This window comes from Botrytis deweyae, assembly GCF_014898535.1.
Source record: "Botrytis deweyae strain B1 chromosome Unknown BDEW_031, whole genome shotgun sequence".
In the NCBI taxonomy this organism is placed as follows: domain Eukaryota; kingdom Fungi; phylum Ascomycota; class Leotiomycetes; order Helotiales; family Sclerotiniaceae; genus Botrytis; species Botrytis deweyae.
In genome coordinates this window covers 227,721-248,787 of record NW_024066238.1, presented here as the reverse complement: position 1 = coordinate 248,787, position 21,067 = coordinate 227,721, and the positions used below count along the sequence as shown (strand labels likewise).

General features: G+C 41.3%; 6 protein-coding genes across 6 annotated transcripts; 2 read left to right on the top strand and 4 right to left on the bottom strand.

Moving 5' to 3' along the window:
- On the bottom strand, window positions 1–3,006 carry EAE98_009852 (uncharacterized protein; the record flags this gene model as incomplete). The annotated part of the gene is made up of 1 exon (XM_038957473.1): window positions 1–3,006. One exon carries the CDS (start codon window positions 3,004–3,006, stop codon window positions 1–3), a length of 3,006 nt encoding a protein of 1,001 aa, XP_038806181.1.
- A 430-nt stretch (window positions 3,007–3,436) lies between these two features.
- EAE98_009851 (uncharacterized protein) lies at window positions 3,437–4,667 on the bottom strand (the record flags this gene model as incomplete). Its single annotated transcript, XM_038957472.1, has 5 exons — window positions 3,437–3,919; window positions 4,010–4,114; window positions 4,172–4,351; window positions 4,414–4,601; window positions 4,652–4,667. 5 exons carry the CDS (start codon window positions 4,665–4,667, stop codon window positions 3,437–3,439), a joined length of 972 nt encoding a protein of 323 aa, XP_038806180.1.
- A 3,339-nt stretch (window positions 4,668–8,006) lies between these two features.
- EAE98_009850 (uncharacterized protein) lies at window positions 8,007–11,721 on the bottom strand (the record flags this gene model as incomplete). Its single annotated transcript, XM_038957471.1, has 6 exons — window positions 8,007–8,799; window positions 8,845–9,273; window positions 9,326–9,841; window positions 9,886–10,206; window positions 10,262–10,789; window positions 10,854–11,721. The coding sequence occupies 6 exons, from the start codon at window positions 11,719–11,721 to the stop codon at window positions 8,201–8,203; spliced, it is 3,261 nt and encodes a 1,086-aa protein (XP_038806179.1). The 3' UTR covers window positions 8,007–8,200.
- Window positions 11,722–13,788: 2,067 nt separating this feature from the next.
- EAE98_009849 (uncharacterized protein) lies at window positions 13,789–14,389 on the top strand (the record flags this gene model as incomplete). The annotated part of the gene is made up of 2 exons (XM_038957470.1): window positions 13,789–14,056; window positions 14,108–14,389. Exons 1-2 carry the CDS (start codon window positions 13,961–13,963, stop codon window positions 14,387–14,389), a joined length of 378 nt encoding a protein of 125 aa, XP_038806178.1. The 5' UTR covers window positions 13,789–13,960.
- A 2,167-nt stretch (window positions 14,390–16,556) lies between these two features.
- On the top strand, window positions 16,557–18,406 carry EAE98_009848 (uncharacterized protein; the record flags this gene model as incomplete). The annotated part of the gene is made up of 4 exons (XM_038957469.1): window positions 16,557–16,764; window positions 16,809–16,984; window positions 17,042–17,263; window positions 17,318–18,406. 4 exons carry the CDS (start codon window positions 16,557–16,559, stop codon window positions 18,404–18,406), a joined length of 1,695 nt encoding a protein of 564 aa, XP_038806177.1.
- A 1,117-nt stretch (window positions 18,407–19,523) lies between these two features.
- EAE98_009847 (uncharacterized protein) lies at window positions 19,524–21,067 on the bottom strand (the record flags this gene model as incomplete). Its single annotated transcript, XM_038957468.1, has 3 exons — window positions 19,524–20,346; window positions 20,451–20,836; window positions 20,999–21,067. 3 exons carry the CDS (start codon window positions 21,065–21,067, stop codon window positions 19,524–19,526), a joined length of 1,278 nt encoding a protein of 425 aa, XP_038806176.1.

The window sequence follows — 21,067 nt, the reverse complement described above, 5'->3', positions numbered from 1 at the left end:
TCACAAACCTCCCCTCCCATCCCTCAACCTCCTCAATCTCTCATCCGCTCTCCTAAATTCCTCCTCCATCTGCTCTCTCTGTCTCCTCCGTGCCTCGATCTCTTGCAAATTCTCCGTTTCGGTTTTCATTGATGCAGGAGGTGGGATCTTTTTCCTGATTTGGAGAGGTCGGATGAGGGGGATACTGGGATCGCTGTGGAGGGGAGAAATGGGGGGGGTTGTGTTTGAGAGGGTTGACTGGGGAGTGCGTTGTAGGAATAGTGGAGATTGTGGGGGAGTGAGGAGAGAAAGAGGTGGATGTTGAGAGGTAGATACTGTAGCGGGTATGCGTGCGGCAGATCTTGTAGACGGATGTATAAGCTGCGACAACAGACCCGGACTCTCTTCACGCATCTCCCCACTCAAACATCCATCCCTGCCCTCCCCATCCCAAGCCTTTCCGCTCGCATTTCCCTCAACAGGACTCACCGGACTCACCATCCTATTCAAATCCTCACACGAACTAAGAGGACTCACCTCCCCCGGACTATTCCTCAACACAGCATCCCAAGTTCCTATCGTGTAATTCGCGTACATATCTATCGGATCTTCTACCGGTTCTTTCCTCGATATTTCTCCTGGTTCTTCCTTACCCATGCGCGCTGGCTTGTCTTCTTTGATATGCTCTACGGAAAACCTGCCAGTTGCATCTCTACCAATCTTAGGAAGAACAGCTACGTGTTTCGCGTAAGTTTTTGGAATTGCAGGGACGTCTGGAATAGACATCACAGGATTCTGAATAGGTTGCTGCACGTTTGAACTACCCATTTGTCGTCGAGGCGCTTTCATGAATGTCTTAGAAGGAGGAACAGCATTCTTCGTAGTTTCTTCATCAAGCCCCTCGTTTCGCGAAGGTATAAATTGTGAAATGGTTGTCATGGTAGAAATTCTATCAATTGTTCTCTCTGGCACCAGTGGATTTGCACGAGTTTCGGGCTTTGATATGGGTGTACCTTTCCTATTCCAGAGTCGGGGCGATTGGCGACCTTGCTCGCTTTGTTTGCCTTTCTGAGGTGGGGATAGAATTGTAGAAGATGAGGGCAGAAAAGAGTATCGAGTACCAGCGATGGTTTCTTGTGCAGGTTCTTGTATATCTGGTAATGCGGGTTGGCTTCTTGTTGAAGCCTGAGGACTACTGGTGAGGGTGTTGCTCTGGGTGATTTCATTAGCCAGAGGATGTCGAGAATGTGGAACATTTTCTGTGTTACTCCTTTTAGGAAAAGAAAAACCGCGAGGAAGTTCGTCCCTCTTGTCCAAGACTTGTCGAGAATATGGTACATCTCCTGTATTACTCCTTTTGGGTAAAGCAAAAACCTGAGGAGGAAATTCTTTTGATATTTCCTGGGGGCATTGAGAATGTGGTGCATCTACCGTATTGCTCCTCTTAGGCAAAGCAAATTCCCGAAGATGTTCTTTCGTCGTATTGTTTTCATGCTGCATATCAAAACACCTCGGCGGATTAACAAAGTCCACGGCACGCTGCAAAGTTGCAGAAGGCGCGGAAGATACTTTCTCGGAAACATTCTCCTGCGTCCACTGAGTTTTGGTAAATTTCTTCTCGTCTTCCTGAACATTTGGTAAGCTCGCACTATAGCCCGCGACATCTAAACTTGAACCTTGAGAACGAAAAGGTATAGGCATCGGCAAGGCTTCAATACTGCGAGAGTGTACCGAATGACTCAAAGCATGAGGCCGATGAGGTATGTGATCAGGTGACGAATGGTTTGAAGTTCCAAACCCTCCTTTCCAAACTGCAAGTACGTCATCGATATTGTCCGGCGTTAGATTAATCGTGTCTCCATCGATTGCCTCGGTAATGATCTCCATTCGTTCCTCATCAGCTTGAGAGAACTCGGTTTCCCGGCTCATTCTTCCTTGTTCACTTGACTGAGTACCATGACTCCATCGCTCTGATGCCCCTTCCTGGTAGCTATTTTCGACGTCGGAGATTGCAGAATCCCTAATATAGGAGTCGACAACTGCTGAATTGTCCGCAAAGGGATTTCGACCGATTTCGCTCATATATTCTCCAGCACGCTTCTCGGCAGTCCGCTTCTGTGATGAGTCACCTTGACGTTTTTGAGGTATATCGATAGGTGCAGAAATCGCATTTGATATCGTAACATCCGTACTACTGTTGCCTGAAACTACACCTTGAAAATGAAGGTCGAGAAATTCTTTAGGCGTAAGATACTCGTACCCCGTAGCATCATCAACCTTCCGATCATCTACCGACGCAGATAGAGAACCCTCTTCTTCCATGTCTTCGCTTTTCTTGCCTCCTCGGAAACCGCCAGTGATTGTATTGAACCTATTGAGTTTTGTTTTGGCAGTACCCTGTGTGGGCGATTTATGCTCACCTGTTGCCGCGGTGTCCTGCTCACTCCTCGGCCGAACGATCATTTTCCGTAGACTACCAAATACGTTGGGTTTCTTGGGTTTGCCCTTTATTGGAAGACTTTGCGTTCTCAGCCCGTCAAGCTTGAGCTCTTGCGTGCCTACATTTGTTTGGTCGTATATATCGTGCGATGGTTCAGCGTCGAACCTTGCCTTGTTTGTTCCAGAAAGATCTAGAGAAACATTCTTCAGCCCTTTCTTCTCGCGTCGTGCCTCTTCCGTTCCATTCTCATATACCCTAACACCCCTCACCCTGCCAGTCTCATCTCCATTTGCCACAATTTCAAACGTCCCTATGGCCAACATATAGTTGTTCTCCTCACCCTTTCTCCAGTTCCCTTCCTTTCCGCCAAAAGTACTACTAGTAGACTCGCTTTCCCTCTCCACCCAGTGTACCACAAAGTTGTCACTATCCTGGCCTCGGCACTTGCGGCAGTTCACAAAGTAATGAACAATAGTTGGAGGGGTTTTAACGCACCTTTGTCGTAGCGCACTAAGATACAAGGGGCAGCGGTAAGTGTAGTTTTGTTTGTGGTTACACTTTAGAATTATCGTGTATGTATTGCACATTTCTGATTCTTGCGTAGATTAAATAAGAAGAAGAGTCTGAAGACATATTGCAAGTGATAAATTACATATATTCAACGCGAGTATGATTCTTTACTAAAAGAAATGATGATTGGGATCTAGGAAACTGGTGATTCAAGGAGTAAAGGGTCATTTGCTGTAAAGAAACCAATAACAATAGATCAAAACGAAGGAACGAGAAAAATTCTGCTATTGACATTGAATCATAATTAGTATTTCCAATGGCGTCAGGCAGAATATCTCGAATCCACCATCGTCATTCGACAGATTTCCTCCATTTCTTCACTACTTTCACTCTGATAACCAATGTGCTTCGACCTTCCTACGGTGAATCACATTAAGCCTATGGGATGAAAAGTCGGCAAAACTCATGCGTACTTGTTAATTTCCAAAATATTCTAGAGTTGATGTGTCACGAAGACAATGCCGCATTGCGCTTCGATGTCTCATAACCTTCTTTAACCTTTTTCTTGTCTATTTTAAAGCCATATCTGTACCTGAATAGCCATGAAAATAGCATGGCCAATAAATTAAACCATATAATCAATGCCCAATCTTTGAGCCCGAAGCCAGGCTGTTTCGAATCTGCAGAATCGTATTTCTCACACACTTCCAGATACTTCTTGGGGTCATCAGAGATAACCCCATCTATCTTATTTTTGATACACCATCTCATCCATTGCTCTTCATTAACAGTCCACACCAACATAGATCGTTTTGCAGCTTTGGCATCGGCCATAAATTTAGAACCGCCAGGTCCGACTAGAATCTGCCGCAGCATGTTGAAATTTATATTAGGTATGGATAAAAACTCTCTCGCATACCCTATTGAAAATCCAATGTGCGTTATGGGGAAATCGGGAAGGTATTTAGCGCACAGCGGAACATACTTGGCCTACATGAATGTCCGTCAGTAACCCTTCAAAAATGCGCAGAAAGATAGTTGATAAGGAAAGGTTTGAGTAAGAAGAAAGAAATGACTTACTGCCCAGCAGCCTAATAGAACTCTCTGATTCCAAGGTCTTGTTGGCTTCACCTCTCTAATCGATGAAGCGATTAAACTCATTAACTGCTCTGCATCATTATCCAGCTTTTTACTCTCGTTAGCTCGAAATCTCTCCTAACACTGTCATAGCGGCAAATGTACCTTAATATCTAATAATATCCATATATCTTCTAACCCAGGTGTAGTGAGGTATTCTAAGAGATCGGTAAGGCGAGGCATAGCTTCGTGAGGGGCCTGGACAGTGCGAAGGGTAGATATATACGACCAGTCGCAATCTATAATCTTTGCGTCTTTCCCAAAACATCTCTTAAGGCTTGGATCCTTGAGAGGCGCGTTAGCCATCGTTCTCACCGAGAAATGTAATCCTGAAGGTTACAACACACATGTGAAATAACCAAGACCCCGTCCTTTGTGATGTGTAAATCGGTTTCTATCGCATGCGCGCCTATCTCGACAGCACCTCTGAATGCGCCCATAGTATTTTCTGGATTCGCAGCTTTGTACCCTCGATGTGCAATAGCTTGCGGGAATGTTCGACCGCGCCGATCCGGTTTGGCTAATGTGAAAGTTGCTTGAGCGATATTAGCCATGATTCTGAGGATCCTCGAGCAAAGATCTCACAATGAGGAACCTCCATTTTCTCCTGCGGCAAAGCTTGTGCTTCTCCAATTCTAAGTTTGCAGATAAGCTATTCGTAAGATTGATACCTAGTAGGCTGAGGTATGAATGGCAAAGACGTGTAGTGTTAACTGCGGGCCGCTTCAATCGATGCAGGAAGTCGTTGCAGGAAGTCGAAAACCTTGATCCTGGAGGAAGATAAGTGATGCGCTTGAATTTTGGCAACCCATGTACATGAACGATGATATCGTAATTCGATAAGACGATCACTTGTTTAGTAATTTCCCTTTCGCAGACTTCAGAAGGAATGGTGGTCGATCTTATAGATAGTCCTGAGAGATTTTCGATTTTTCCAAACGCCAGAATGGCAGTATGCGATGGAACAGTCGTATGCAACAAATTTCCAAATAAAGCGTGAGATGGTGTCTGAGGTAGGAGCGATGTACAGAATCCACCTAGGTAGTCCTACAATTAAACCGAGTACACGATGGGATCCGCAGATGTGAAAGTAGGCGCGGGAGCCGTATATATGTGTTGGTTTTGTCTGACCGCGGTAGATAGATGAAGTGAGAACAAATCAATCAATACGACGAACTGCCCGTTCTGCTCTTGAACTCAAAACAAATAAGAAGCATAGGAAATATATCAATTATTAAGTGTCAATTGTGTTCTAAGTAGGTATTCTTGCATATGTGAGTGTGGTATCTGGATATGGAATTATGGAGTCTTTCCAAAAGATGTCGGCGCTACGTTATCGGACAGGGTTTGGAACTTGGGCGCAAGAGAGGTCGTCAATGCGGAGGATGTAACCAGACTTGGCCTGATCACCATGAAGAATGAAGTTATCTCGTACTTACCTGGGTACGGAGGGATGCCGGTATCCAATCTACTGACATAGTACCTACCTAGTATGCTTCATGTCTGACGGCGTGAAGATCTCTGATTATCTTCTCCGTGAACCATATCGTACAAACAACAACAAGATGCAAACCTTGCCATGTCAAGTTAAGCATTGTACTGAGGCCGATTTGAATCATTTGGCCAAAACCCCAAAAATAGATTTTCGCTTAAACTAAAAATGTATTTAGAATTTAGTGGTATGCTTTTATACCGAAAAAAGTATTCAATTCAATACACAACCTTAAAGAAATTGATAAAAAAAAAAAAAAAAAGTATAATTATTAATTAGAATTTAAGGAATCGATTGATATATTTCTTTTTTAATTATCTCAAAAATTGAAATTTATATCTAATATAATAATATTTGAATAAATTTCAATTTCAATATCAGGCTTTTTACTCTTCGAATACTATTATATTGAATAAAAATTTCAATTTTTGAGATAATTAAAAAAGAAATATATTAATCGATTCCTTGAATTCTAATTAATAAAAGAATCTCTTTCTTTTTCATTTTATCAATTTCTTTAAAGTTGTATACTAAATCTAAAAAATTCTATATTATTAAAAAGATTAGCTTAATTAATTGAAACTTGATTAATCATAATACCTAATATTTGAGATATTAATATAAAACAGATATAATTGAAATAATTAGAATTATAATATATTAGATATTTATTTCAAATTTCAAAATAATTCAAAAGTAATTATACTAATCGATTCCTTAAATTCTAATTAATAATTTTGTTACTTTTCTTTTCATTTCATAAACTTCTTTAAGATTATATACTAAATTAAATATTTTCTTCTTTAATATTATAAAAACTACCTTAGTGGGGGTTGCTGGTTTTTAATTATAGTGTCTAAATTGTATTTAAAAGAAAATATTATATATATAAAATAAAACTGTATACGAAAGCAAAACTGTATATGCGAAGCAAAACTATATACACGAAGTAAAACTGTATACGCGAAATAAAACTGTATATATAGAAAAACTATATATAAAATTAAATTATAATTATAATATTACTATATTAGGAAGATAATATTATATTAGAAAGATAATACTATATTAGAAAAATAATACTATATTGAAAAGATAATACTATATTGGAAAGATAATACTATATTAAAAAATTAGTATTGTATTAGGAAATTAATATTAATTTAGATGAGATATATATTAATAAAAATAAATTTGATTATATAATCTAATTTAATTGAATTTGATTATTAAAAAAATTATATAGGATAATAGTGTAGTAATAGTATATACTACTTATAATTTGAAAAAGATTAAGAATAAAAAGAATAAGAAGAATAAAGAAAAAAGAGGAATAAAAAAAAGAAGAAGAATAAAAAGAATAAAAAGAAAAAAGGAAAAAAAGAATAATAATAATGATATTTTTTAAAAAAAGAAAAGTGGGGATTTTTTTTATTTTGTATATAGTTTTATTTCGTATATATAGTTTTACTTCTGTATATAGTTTTGTTTCGCGTATATAGTTTTACTTCTATACACAGTTTTGCTTCTATATACAGTTTTATTTTCATATACAATTTCACTTCTCTATATAGTTTTATTTTTATATACAGTATTCATTTTAATATAATATTCGAATATAATATAATATTAAATATAACTCTGTGAATATACTAAATTTCGTATATCACAGTTCTAATAAATTTTTACAATTGAGACACTATAATAAAAAACTAGCAACCCCCACTAAGGTAATTAAAGCTATATTAGTCATCTAATTTAAGTGAAATAAGTTTGAAATAAGGAATTCTTACTAAACTTATTTCGCTTATTATCAAGTGATCTATATATTATAAAAAAAACTATTTGAAAATAGAATTTTAAAATTAATACACTTCCTATAGAAAATTTCGAAATGAATTCTAAAAATATATAAATAAAGCTAGCTCTAAAGGCTATTTAATAATATAATTTCTTTTATAAAAAATCTTTAATAAGATTGAATTTTATTTGTCTTTATAAGATTTCTATAAACATACTATACAGATTCTAAAATTTCTTTTTTCATTAAGCAAAAATCTATTTTTAGGGTTTTGGCTAAATGATTTAAATTGGTCTCAGTAATTGTCAGAAGCGAAAAGCTTAATTTTCCCATCTACTGTACAATACTTCAGACTCTTGCATCTCATCCATCACTTCTATTGTTTCATTATGCTTACTGCTTACGCACCTTTGGACCTGATATGGCTTTGCTGCAGTTTCACAAGTCGTTTCGAAACCAACCTGACGTATGAAGGTTGATGCCCCAACAACAATAAGACTCTCATCTCAATCTTATCTCACAGAATACTTGTTTGTCATACTTCAGAACAGAAATTCAAGTCACCAGCTAGGTAAGCGACTTGTTACAGGAGACAAAAGCATAGATACCTAGATAGGTAGGTATACAACTAGACATACAAAGATTTGTGACCATCGCTATTCATTAATGCTTGCTTAATAACGTCTTTTCCATTGACCATTTTCCTCGCAACTCCTCATAACAGGGAGTGGCGATTTTTGGGTCGTACACACATAGGACTCAACTCAGTTCGCACGTCAAATAAAGCAAGAAACTGACTGTTTGCCAACAACCTCGCTCGCACACATATGAAAGCCCCTTATTAATAACTATAGCTGATCCCTTCGGCATTCAAAAGGTCAGCATTAAGAATATCGGCGATGGCGTTACTAGATTTTCGCTGGGGATTACCGAAATCTCTCTCTCTTGTCACATGGTATGCCACCGGGTGTGTTGATCCTTGGGGCTGTCTTCCCGCTGCGGTATGATGATCTTCATAAGCAAGGGGCTGGGCAGAAAAATTGAGAGATCGAGATCCGTCCATACACACTGCTGACCTTGAGGAAGGCACAAGATTTTCATTGTGGAAGTCCTGATGGATGCTGAAAGGATTTTGGCAATCTCCCAATGAGCCCAAGAAACCATCCTGATGAGAATCGAAGGCAATATAGTCGCTTTCCAAATCCCAGGCGTTCCGAGGACCTGCAGAGTTGTCAAAGTTGAGAACCTTAAAATCCGTTCCCGATCCCCGCTCGTTGGATTCTATAGGAGCAACAGTCTGCCACTTCTCAACCTCGAAAGTGGTAGATCGAGAAGGAGTCGGTGCTTGTACATGATGGCCATTGAATTCGAGTGTTTTCTGATCAGAGAAACTTGGGGGATTTGTCATTGTAGCCGCTTCTTGCATGACATTCAATCGACCTGACGTTGTCAGCTATTGTTTTCGCAACAATCAATTTCACTTACGCAATTTAATCGGCCGCATGTCTTCAGTTTCTCCAGTACCAAAACCATCCCTCTGTGCCTGTGGCTTTTCTGAATCTTGATCACCACAGAGCCTTGTTCGCTTTGGTGGATATTGTACCGGAGTTATTGCAAGGACAGGAGACTTTTCAAACTCGGAGAGAGGGGAGCTTGTTTGACTACAGACTGCATCCGCTTGTAACTCATGGCAATCGTCATTTGATATTTTCAGGCTCTCCGTTTCTGGATCACCTGGCGATTCAGGACTAGCTTGCGTGGTTGCAGCAGATATTTCATCCCCGCTAAGCCCATGGGGCTCAGTAAGGGCCATTTTGTCACAGTCTGGATTTGTGTTTTTTTGTTGGTTGCAATTATGTCTGAGCAATTGCTTGCGGCCAAACCAATTTCCACACTTAGGGCACGCCTTACAAACTAAGGTCGTTTGTTAGCTCATCGATCAACACAGTACATAGCTCTACCATACTTTTCATTCTTTGGTGTCTGGTAACGCCGTCACTAGATGTAAAAATCGCCCCACACTTTTCACAACTTGAAGACTTCGGTGTCACTGGTCTTGTTTCAGTTTCGTTGACTGCAGAGGTGTCGCAGAGATCCTCAGCTTCCACTTCAAGAGGAACATTGCAATTCGCCTTAGGAGAACTGTCGTTCATCACTCCAGGAGGCATGTTATCTTCAACTCCAAGAGCTCTTCCTTCTTGGACATTCAGCCGCGTTGATCTCCTGTTAGATATTTGTCTCGATTTACCAGAATTCTTTTGTGGTAATTCTGCTTTCGCGACTGTTGTCACCCGATCGGCATCCAATTTCTTTTTTGCGACTTCTACTAAAAAGTCGAGGGGAGATGTTTTCAATTTTTTGGTACCGCTCAATTCCGCATCGACTCTTTGATTCTTTTGGTGTCGTTTATGCTTAGCAATGTCGGACTTCCGGGTATATTTCCCGCTGCATATAGAGCAAGGAGCTTGGCACCAAACAGGTCCTGCATTCTGTTAGTTCTGTTAGTTCGAATACAAGGTAACTTACTTTTCTTTAGGTGCTCTTCGAGGACTGCTTCTGGGTACAAGTTCAAGCAGGTCGAGCAATAGGATGATGATTCTCTAGGTGTCTCACCACATTGCTTGAGTGGTTCCTGGGAATATCTACCTGTTTGATCAATTATCGGTGGCCCAATGCCCCGCTGCAATCCATTCTTCGTGGTGAACTTCCCAAGATTTGCTGTATCATCAACGTCTGCATTGATCTGATGGCCCTTTACACCTCTGTTGGCTTTTTCTCTTTTCCCGAGTCCAGTTTTTGCTCGTAAATTGATTTCTTCATCGGTATCCCAACGGCTCTCGTCAAAGTCTGAGCGATTGTCAGTCCTGTCCGTGATTCTCCATCAATTTGAGTGTTGTCTTACCTTTTGAAATTACTACTTCACTTTTGAGGCAGGATTTCTTCTCGCGCACTCCTGCCTCATGGACAATGAAATTGCTTGGTTTGATCATCATACCTTCAGGATCATTCAATTTTGAAGTAGTCTCTATTTCATAAGCATACAGAGAAGCATGTCTCCAAACTTCGCAAGTCAAGTCCTTTCCTGGCTGCTCGGATGCAACAAGGCTTTCAAAAACAGGCAAAGCTTCAGTTGTTGCCGTTCCTGGTGGGTATATAACAAATTCATACTGCTGCCCAGTGGCAACAGTACTGGCTTTGAAAGTCAAGGCTGTTATAAATAACGTTCCAACTGTGCCTTCTGAATCGACCCATATATTACCGAGAATTTTTTCAGAATTATGCGGAGGCTTGCAAAGAGGAGCAATGGCCTTGGCAAATCTCGACACAAGATTCTGTGTCTCCTCGCGTAAATCATTCTCCGAAAAAGAGGGATCCCGTATTATACTGATGTAGCTCTCCAGCGCAAGTTTGTGAGCATATTTCCAGTCGCCTTGAAGATTGAAGCATTGAAAGATTAGCATGCTGCAAAAAACGAAGAGGACTTCGCAATATACCTTTTTGTGAGATAACTTTCATTTGCGCCAATGACAAGCGATTTTCCTCGAATACTGGAAAGTCTGTCATAAAAATCCACTGCTTCACCGCTGCCAATGCGAGACCACGAAGTAAGAGCTGTGGATCTAGATTCTTCATGAGTTTCCCAAGTCCCAAATTCGTTTCGGCACCATATAAAAGATGGAAAAGATGCTGGAGATCAGTATTGGTGTCTAAAATATCCATATTGGTGCGTAGGCTGATACCGTTCTTGTGCATCATGGACTCCAGGGCCAATCTCATTCTTTCCATGAATGAACCGATCTGTTTGGAACTTAGTCGTACTTCGAGCTGCCCGTCCATATTTCTAAAACTTGCATCTTTCTCCAACTCTTTGATTCGCTGAACTTGTTGCCAATTTTGTTGTAGAAGGGCGTACCAAATGGTCTCAGTTGAACCTTTGCTGATTTCTCGTCGGTTCCGTGCATCAATCAAATTTTTGTTTTGAGCCTTGATTTCGATAAGCTGAGAATTCAAGTTCTGGTTCTCTTTCTGGGAGTTGATAGCGATCATTTTCCAGTGTTCAAAATTTTCGTCCGAGGATGAAGCCATTTTAGATTGGGACTTGATACTGGAATGGTGTCCATCTTCAAGATTCGGATGGGTTTCTTGACCCTTGTGTGAGTCTTGGTGATCTTGAGATGCGTCTTTGGGGGACCAAGGAGTATTTGGCGGGGCTAAGGTAGAATGCATCGACTGAGTATTCTGGGCGGTGAATTCCACGTTTCCTTCTCTCTCGGCAGATATGCTTTCAAGTTGTGTTTTGAGGATATAATCTTCACGGCTGCCGAAAAGAAAGTTCTTGGGAAATTCCTTAGATTTTATCATGATGATAATTAAGTATTAGGTATTTCTATGTTCCAAGTTTTACCTTCATATGGCTCGGCCACTAGTTTTTAGTTGGCACAGACTGGATTGCTCTATTTATTTATCCAGCTACTATGGCCGCCTCATGAAAGTTTCGGCAAGAGATAAGTGACTTGCTTTTTTGGAGCAAAATGAAGAGTGTGGGAGTAGATGTTCAATTTCGACTAGGGTCTCACCGAATTGCTTTACGGTTCATCATGTTAGGTTCCCGGCACTTGCAAGCCCGCGAGACACAAATAATTTCAATTGGTGCTGGATCATTGAACGAATTAATCGCGCACATGGCGGAATCACAAACGCGTAACGCTGCAAACGGAAAATTCTTGGCGTTACACAGCCTTCAGATTTGTACTACACACGACCCCTCAGACCAATGAACTCACATAGGGTGAGATGTTCATTTGATGGCGGCTTGTTCTGACAGCATATCCGGTGATTGATTTAAGCCAAATGTTGGTACCTACTTGAATGGCTGAACAGAAGAAGCGCTTTGCAGCAAATAGGTTGTTTTGAGTGGTCTTGTTATCAAACGAGAAACCAGGTGGGCGGGAAGTGGCATTTACAGACGTATATGCCTGCAAACTGAACGGAGTTCTCCATGCATAGCCGGGAGACAACATCGACTTTCATTTTTCTCATTCTTTCTGTTTGCTTCGTTTTGATTTGTGCATACCATAGCTTCTATCTATATTCTTTCGACGATCAGTTTGAATCTGTGTAAATAACACGAGGACTTCCACGTTAAGAAGATGTCTTCCATTTTATGCAATGACATATCCCCAAGGCATCCTGTATATCAAAGAAGGTGTACCTTCACCTCAATCTGTGTTTATGTTCGTTCATGTTTGCGTGCACGCGACATGTATAATCGAGTGTGGAACTGACTTTATTATGATTCTCACTGGTTGAGATGCTGTTCTCATCTTAGCTGATTATACGTAAACGGCCAAGCAGAATAAAACTAGTAAATACGGGACGGCTACTAACGGGAGCAACTACAGCAACCGGTGCCTAAAGTTAATCGGGTTGGCGCGCTATCTATACTCCGACTCGTCATGGGGCAGCTTTCCGTTCCTACCAAATATATAAAATTCTGGATCCGACGGAGTTTGCCATACTCGGGATGCCACATAGACATTCCTCGAAGGCTACCAATAACCAGATAGATACGACACTGGAGATCACCCGCACAGCTTTAACCTCGGAATTCAACCCATTCAAAAGACTAAGTATCATACGCTTGGCTCCAAGCCCTCGCGGCAATAGTCACGTCCTCCCGAAGTGCATTTTCATTGGTCCAACATAAGGTCTTCTCTATGATCATTCGAACCTTGTTGGTAGGTTTGATGTAGCCCTCCTCGTTGAGGGCCCATAATGCTTCTAAAACCCATGTGCGACAGGTCAACGTAGCGAACTGGTTATCCTCTACAGGAACTTAAGTTACTCTCTCTTCGAGTGCCTCTTGCATGTAATCATCGATCACGGCAATCTTCATGGCGTACACTAGTGTGATAGATCTACTAAGCGTACAGTTGTCTTTAATTGCAGAATCCTCCAAACCCCCGTTTCAGTATTACTGACATGGTAGGTTCTTCCTGCATCAGGCCTGGTACAAAGTTATAATCCCCAATGGTATGCAAATTTCTCCATTGAATTGGAGAGGGGAATATAGAGATCGTTGATATCGAATTACAAATTTCGGAGGGTGCTACTACTTCCGGACATTTCCAGGACAAGGGAATGAAACAGTAGGTGTTAGATATGAATTTAAGGCTAGATGATCGTACACATTACGATGGGGGAATAAATAGCGCGGGTTATGGTTTTTATATGGAATTTTGCATGATGATGGACAAACCAGTACTAAATCTGCTTGTGTAAGGTATCTATTTTTCAAGCTGATGCGTGCCATTATATGTGCGCAGAGCATTAGTTGGTTCCAGATACACGAATCGGCGCACGTGGTCCCTCCAACCATGCTTGACGGAATTGAATCGGCCAACGAAGTGGTTTACAATTACTACACTTATGATTAGCAAAAATCAGATATCATCATACCAACAAGCGTCAGGGGCGCCTTTTTCGAATCTTACAGGCATTTCTGACACCCTCTTATGTGGCACGGCTGCGTACCATCCTCTCAGACCAAGTGAAAAATGACGAAAGCTATCTCAAAAATTTGTGGCTCCTCACCTCGAGTATGTATAAGGCTTTTCGGGGGGGGGGGGGGGGGGGACATGTTGCAATAAACTTAAAACCCTACCGGGGTATCAAGCGATTCGAAGAAGAGGAGATGGTGAGCAATGATATCCACAAATTGAGTTCTGTGTTGAAACGTCTCAAATAGTACGGGCTGTATAGGCTCTTCCCAGAAGACTGGTACAGTCTTTTCCTTGGAGATGGCACGGAATGGGAATATAACATCTTGTTTACGCAAAAATTCGCACCTGATGTGAAACGCCTTCCACTACCGAGCTGTCATCTCTTCGAAGTCCATTCTCGATTCGCCACTGCATCATATCAATTTTTTGTTATTGACAAGATTCCTAAAGATTGGCCAAAGGATCGACGCCTGGGATTACTCTCGGATTTTCCCTTTCCCCCAATTAGGCAACTTTTTTATAGCTAATGGCTGTGTTTACCGTCTACAGCACGTGTATATTGCTATCACTACTTGGTACGATTAGGGAGATGGCTACATGGACCTACAGGAGCAGTATCGGTAGCCCGGGCCACTTTTAAACTCTACATTGAGCAAATCACACGTTCTGGAATCGACGAACCTAACGCCTTCGAACCCATTGCGTAGTATACATCCATCCCTGCACCACGTTTCGTCGACGTTGCAGAACACGGAGATGAGAAGTATCTCGTGGTGACACGTGTTCGTGGTCAACAGCTTCGACAAATTTAACAATTTTCTCGTGGGTCACATAAATTCTACACCTGCTAGAGCACTCGGGGAGGAAAATGTGCCCAGAAATCATCGTTCTGTATTCACATATTCAGATCTTCATTGGTCGAATATCTTGTTAGATAAAGGAAAGGTGTCTGGGATTATAGATTGGAGATGCGCGGGATTTCTGCCAGAATATTGGGAGTTTACTAAGGCTATCTAGGTATGTATAAAATCTTGTTGCACAAGGATAAGATGGAACTTATAAGGAGGGCATTTGGTGACAAGTATGAGAGAGAATTGAAAGCCGAAGTGAAGTTGTGGGGGATGACACCTTTTGGTTGTTAAATTTGATGAGTCGTTTTTGGAAGCTGAAAATCAGGATATGTTACCTGTGAGATTTTGAGGGCCGGTCTGATATTTTACAATACGGGCGGATATTCTTACAGTTGAGTAATCCTGAGTTTGGAAGAATTGAAGATCGGCATGAATCAGTTCTGGTCAATAGGTTCTTGAATGCTATGTGAGGTGACTTTTACTCTTAGAGCTTTTCAATCTATCTGAAAACTGTGTACAAAATGTTACTGATGATGCATAGGTATTTTCCAGTAGTCGGTACAAAATAGCTTCCAATAGGTACTCATAGTTTCCCCCGTATACTCAAGATTCTGAAAGCATCGATACCAAACCACTTCAATAATCCGAAAGATCTCATCATACCACATCGATTTGCTGTTTCAGGCTCTTAAAAATCTCCAAAAGTTCATAGATTTGACATTCTTAACTACTATCTGATGGCTTTATACCTTTCCGTTCGATGATGAACCTTCATCTTCCCTGACTCTTTTACTTGTTACAACCACCTCATCAACAGAAGATAGATAATCAGAATTTGCAGTGATTGCTTTGCTCGATGATCCTTTCCCCAATTCTTGCACATTTCAGACATTCTCATTCGATGCTTTTGATGCCATCATGCTTCAACTTAACCATGCCTTCATCAAGATCTTTAAGTGCTTCCAAAACCCAAGTACGGCAAGTGGTTGATGCATGAATGGGTACCCGGCTCAATAAATCTCCTAGCCTATCCCAGTGTGCAGGCTTGACGATAGCAATCTTCAATGCTACACGCAAATTTATGGCTCCTCGTATATCACAGTGGCGTGTATCTTCATACGAAAACTTGTGCGGACTATCTCTGTCAGTGGCATGAAAGTATTTTCCAATATCATCTGATTTGGCAGCAAGATCTTTCCACAGATACAACCCCCAATGGAAATGAGTCTCATCGTTATCGAGTCCGTTCAGTGTGATGTATAGACTTTCGCGTTCCAAAATTAAGGGGGTCTGCGATTCCATATCTGAATTCATTTCGCAAAAGAGATAGTCAGGGGCGAGAGCAAGGTGGATGTGGAAACTAGAACTGAAGCTTGGAGAGTGATTACGCAAAGATTTTAGCAAAATTAATCGACTGAAAGACAGCAAGGGAAATTAGATTTAAGCAAGACATGAAATCGGCAATCATGAAGGCAGCTAGCTATATTGTGGATGACTGGTTGAAATTTGCTTGTGCGGAATAGTCATTTAATTCTAGTAATAACTTATCACTTTGCTTGATTGCACGCAATAATGATTATCATCGTTAATAAATTATGACTGACAATGCTCATAGTGCCTAGGTCACTACAAACTCCTCGCTGAATGGATATACCTAGGTAGGTACCTACCTGCCCTACCTTACGCGAGCCGCAGCCTGCAGGGTGTTTGTGCACTGGCCAATCAAGAATATGACAATATCAACATCAACGTCCTCTAACCTTGACGAAATATCAGCACCTTCAAAACCAACAATCCATTTTGGTCGGGTTCTCCAACTTGGATTGAGCATATGTATTGTGTGATGGCTACTGTCGATTTCGTCAATGACGCAATCTCGGCCGCGGATCTGTCACCAACTGAACATTTACTCCTGAAGCATTTTATCAACGAAGCAGTCGAGCCCAAACTTGCCGCACAGTTCATAAAGTCAATAATCGACCGAGACTCAAACAACGTGGAAGATAATTTACGCCGATTTAAGAAAGATTGGAGGAAGTTAGCTAACCGGTGTCAGTAAGACGACTAGTCTTTGGACTATGCTGACAACTAATAGTAACGGTTGTCGAGCCTATTTCTAAGCCACTTGACGCTTTGGTAAGAGAAAGAGATGGGCCGTATTGCATCATGTCGATGTTTCGAGAGGGCAATACAAGGCCGGTGCCAACACCGGTTGAGTCTGCTCACGTGATACCACCCTCTTTTCTTCGAGACATCGAGTCCGCCGAAGAGGTGAGTTTGTGAAAAATGATTTTGCGTAGTAAGATAATTTCTCATGTTTCGATATAGGGACGCTTACTTCGCATCCTTGAAACTTTTGTTTCTACACCTAATGTGGATCGGTTGAATGCATTGCTTTCTAGTCAGATTCAAGATAATGCAATTGCCTTGCGCAATCTTTGGTTACTTTCACCGAGTGTGCATAAGGCTTTTCGGGCTGGTCACATAGAAGTGCGGAAGAGTGTCGATGATTCTGAAGATGTGGATACCGGGGCTATGCAACTGGAGACGGTGAGTAAAATGATTTTGATCACAGTTTCTTGTAAATGTTGATTTTGATCTTAGTATAAATTGGCATACAAGTATCCCGAGCCACTCAAAAATCTCTTCTTTGGAAACGGATTTCACTTTTCTGGATCTCTAGAATGGTTTGAGATATCTACGACAAATCCTACAGATTTTCCTTTGCCAAGCAAATTTCTTTTTGATATCCACCGCCGTTTCACTACTGCTCTTCACCTTTTCAGCATCGAGGATCAAATTGATCGTGGCTGGCCGAAGCCTACTAGTAGCATCTTACAGAAATCATTTGGACCTCCCATCACAATTTTCAAACGAGCTTTTCACAATTTGTGGTTGTGGGTACCAGACTCGATACGATTGCGCTGTTATCGTCATATGTGGACCATTGGAAAATGGTTGTATGGGCCAGAAGAAGTGCGATGGGTTCAAAGAATTCCTTTTGGTCTTCATATCAAAAGAACACAGGGGACCTCATGGAATGAATCAAATGCTCTCAATATGGTTGAGCGATACACCTCTATCCCAGCCCCTCGAAGCGTCGATGTTGTGGAAGATTCAAGCCAAGGTATCACCTTCTTAGTTATGACACGCCTAAGCGGGGAAAGTTTTCGACGTTCATTTCATCTAATGTCATATGCGGAAAGAAATCAGTTTATGGATGATATCGGAAAATGTGTCACACAATTGAGAAACATCCCAAATACTACTCCTTATCTTTTTTCTGACACGCTGGGTGGTCCTATGTATGATCATCTCATACCGAATCGAACTGGTGGTCCTTTCAATACCGAGTTTGATCTCCATACATATATGTACAGTGAGGTAGGCGAGGGTCAATCACTTGCAGAGATATATGATGGGGAAGAAAACATACCTCACGGATACCAGTCAGTATTTACACATTCCGATTTACACTATTCCAATTTGTTGGTGGACCAGGGGCGGCTCTGTGGTATCATTGATTGGGAGTGTGCTGGATTTAAGCCGGAATATTGGGAATTTACCCATGCGAGCTTTGGAGTTTGGGGTAATAAATATGAGATGTCGCTGCTGCGAAGGATTTTTGGAAATAAATATGATAAAATTCTTGAAAAAGAAGAGATCCGATGGAGGTGTGATCCTATATTTTGAATGGTATGTATTGTTCTATCTCAGTTTAATATCACACTAGTGTCATGATAAAGGAATACTCTGCTAGGCTTTGGAATTGGGAAGATGGAAAGGCTGGGGAACGAAAATGACGATGGCAAACCTCAATGACGGAAGAAATACTCATCTTGACTTGAAAAGATTGAAAGAAATATAGATAATGGGTTTACAATTTAGATCGCAACTACTCCATGAACCATACCTATGGCCAACGTTCAGTTGGCATTCGGCAGTGCAATAAAGTGCGAATCCCTCCATATCTCTCTTTTATCACTGAAAAATGACAGCCTACAACCCCGCCTATATTTCCATTCACTGATAAGGTGATGTACAAGCTATTTACCTTGGGCTCACACAACAAGCAGATCTAATTCGAGCTGTCAGCAGATTATCTTGTAACAAGCGAGCCTCGGATTGACAATTTTTCGCAAAGAAGCAAGAGAATCATAAGGGTCTGGGAATCTGAATACAAGCGAATGTGTACTAAGGAAATGCGATTTCGGAAAGCAAGCAAACAAAGTAGTGTATCATCAAATGTTTGCCGTCTGTTGTTTACTCTTCGCATGTATTGATTCCTTGATATGGCGGTGGATAAGTGTACCACACTTGGATGTAAATCAAAGTCACGTAAGGGAATCTCATAACACAATCGTCGCGAAGCATTGATATTCATTCTGCCCAGGCAAGACAAATAGTTAAAGAAAGAAAACAGTTCGGTTGAAAGACCAATGCAATACAAGGAATTCGATAGAAGAGAACGATAACATTTTTTTCAATCAACTTTTTTTCCGCTTATTCTGAATCGATTTGATCTGATCCGACTTAATATGATGTAAAAACCATGAAGCTGCTTACAATGAGTGATGGTAAAAGAAAGAAAATAATGAGAGAGTAAATACTGGGTGATTACTATCTTGCTGGCTATGATCTGAATTTCCATAAAACTATCAGCGATGACGACTTTGAGGAATTTGGAGGAGAGATAGAAACAACTCACTCAGTCACAGACTTCCATACACCATCGCCATCACATACAACCCTATCAAAGATTGCAACCACCAAAATGCACGTCTTCATTTGCCACTGCCTCAATCTCACTCTAAATAGTTCCACCGTTTTTCATTGTCCCCTTCAGATAAACATGTTTACTAAAAAGCACCGTACAAGTTTTGGGTGGCACGTCAAATCTCTGCGTAATCTCCGTTTCCGTAAACTCCGTAAAACTCGTTGATTGCGTATGCGTAAACTGATAATTCAACGTAACTGACATTTCGACGAGTTTGAACCCATGGGAAGCAGTGATCGTAATGCCAACTTGATGTTCCATGGTTTCCGTCTGTGATTTGGAGATACCGTATTTGATGCGTTGTTCGCGGGAGAAAGTTCCATTCCCACCGTTTTCGTACACACCTTCAACGTTCCAGGCGATGGCTTTGCTGAGGGATATAAAAGGGTTTGCAATCTGGGCAATGGTACGGGTGTCGTCAGACGCGAAGAAGCAGCGCATGGGGAGAGTGACGGCGGCTTGTTCAACCATGGCATAAGTTTTTCCTGTGTTTGGGATGGAAGTTTTTGTGAAGGTTGGAACTGATTGATCAAATTCTTTGGATTCGTTTCCTAGGTCTAGGACCGGTACGAATGCGAGTCCAGTGTCGGGTGGACTGTAGCTGGCGGAGTGGATAAAAGTGTCGGCGAAGAGGGGAATTTTCTCTTTGCCATTTAGGCACATAGCTTCAGGGACTACCGCCCAGACAGAGATGTCTATGGATCTTCCGGATCCTCGGTCGTTCCATATATCAGAGGGCCAGTAGTTGGCAGGTTTAACGAGATCGGCTCGCAAGCACCAGAGGTAGTCGAGACTTGGTTTGGAGACACTGTAGACCATTAAATCTCCAAGGGCAACATAGCCAGGTGGAGCAATTCTATGAAAGTAAATAACCGAGTCAGTGTATGATTACTCCTCATTTTGTGCCACTCTTTTCTTCAGAATAGAAACAAAATCAAGACTGCTAAAGACATTACTCACGGGCGCCAGACAGAACCCATATGCCAAGAATGATCATTAGATTCCCACCACAATCTAGTAAAATCAGTCGGTCTCTTGACCGCCAGATTTGGACTCGTCGAATTTGGGTTGGGTCCAAACAAGAGTGTGGCTCTCCAATTTCTCGCCCAGTAGTTTTGTTGCCTACGCAGACTGTACCCAATGTACGCATATCTCCCTGGGGTACAGGGTTCTAGAAGGTGGCTCCTCGATGGGTTCCGTTCTCGTTGTTGTCCCAAGCCCAGTGGTATTCTGACGTCATGGTGACTCTCAGGTCCCCACAATCGCGGGTTTGGTTGGGCATTTTGTAAGGAAGGTTGGGTTGTGATTTGGATATGAAGTTTGTTGGAATGGATAATGAGATGAATCTGTTCGCTTGGTTAGGAAAAGTAATGACATTTTGAAGGAGGGAATCCAGGTATTTATATATAGAAAGACAGATGTGATGATATGACATTCACATGTTATGGATTGTCTTTCTCCTCTTTGAGAGTATCTCAGTAAGAATGACATGTACCCCGATAATATACCACTCTGGATGATTTGACCTTGTTAACGTTGACGCCTTTCACAATCAGCCCATCTGATCTCTCTGCCAT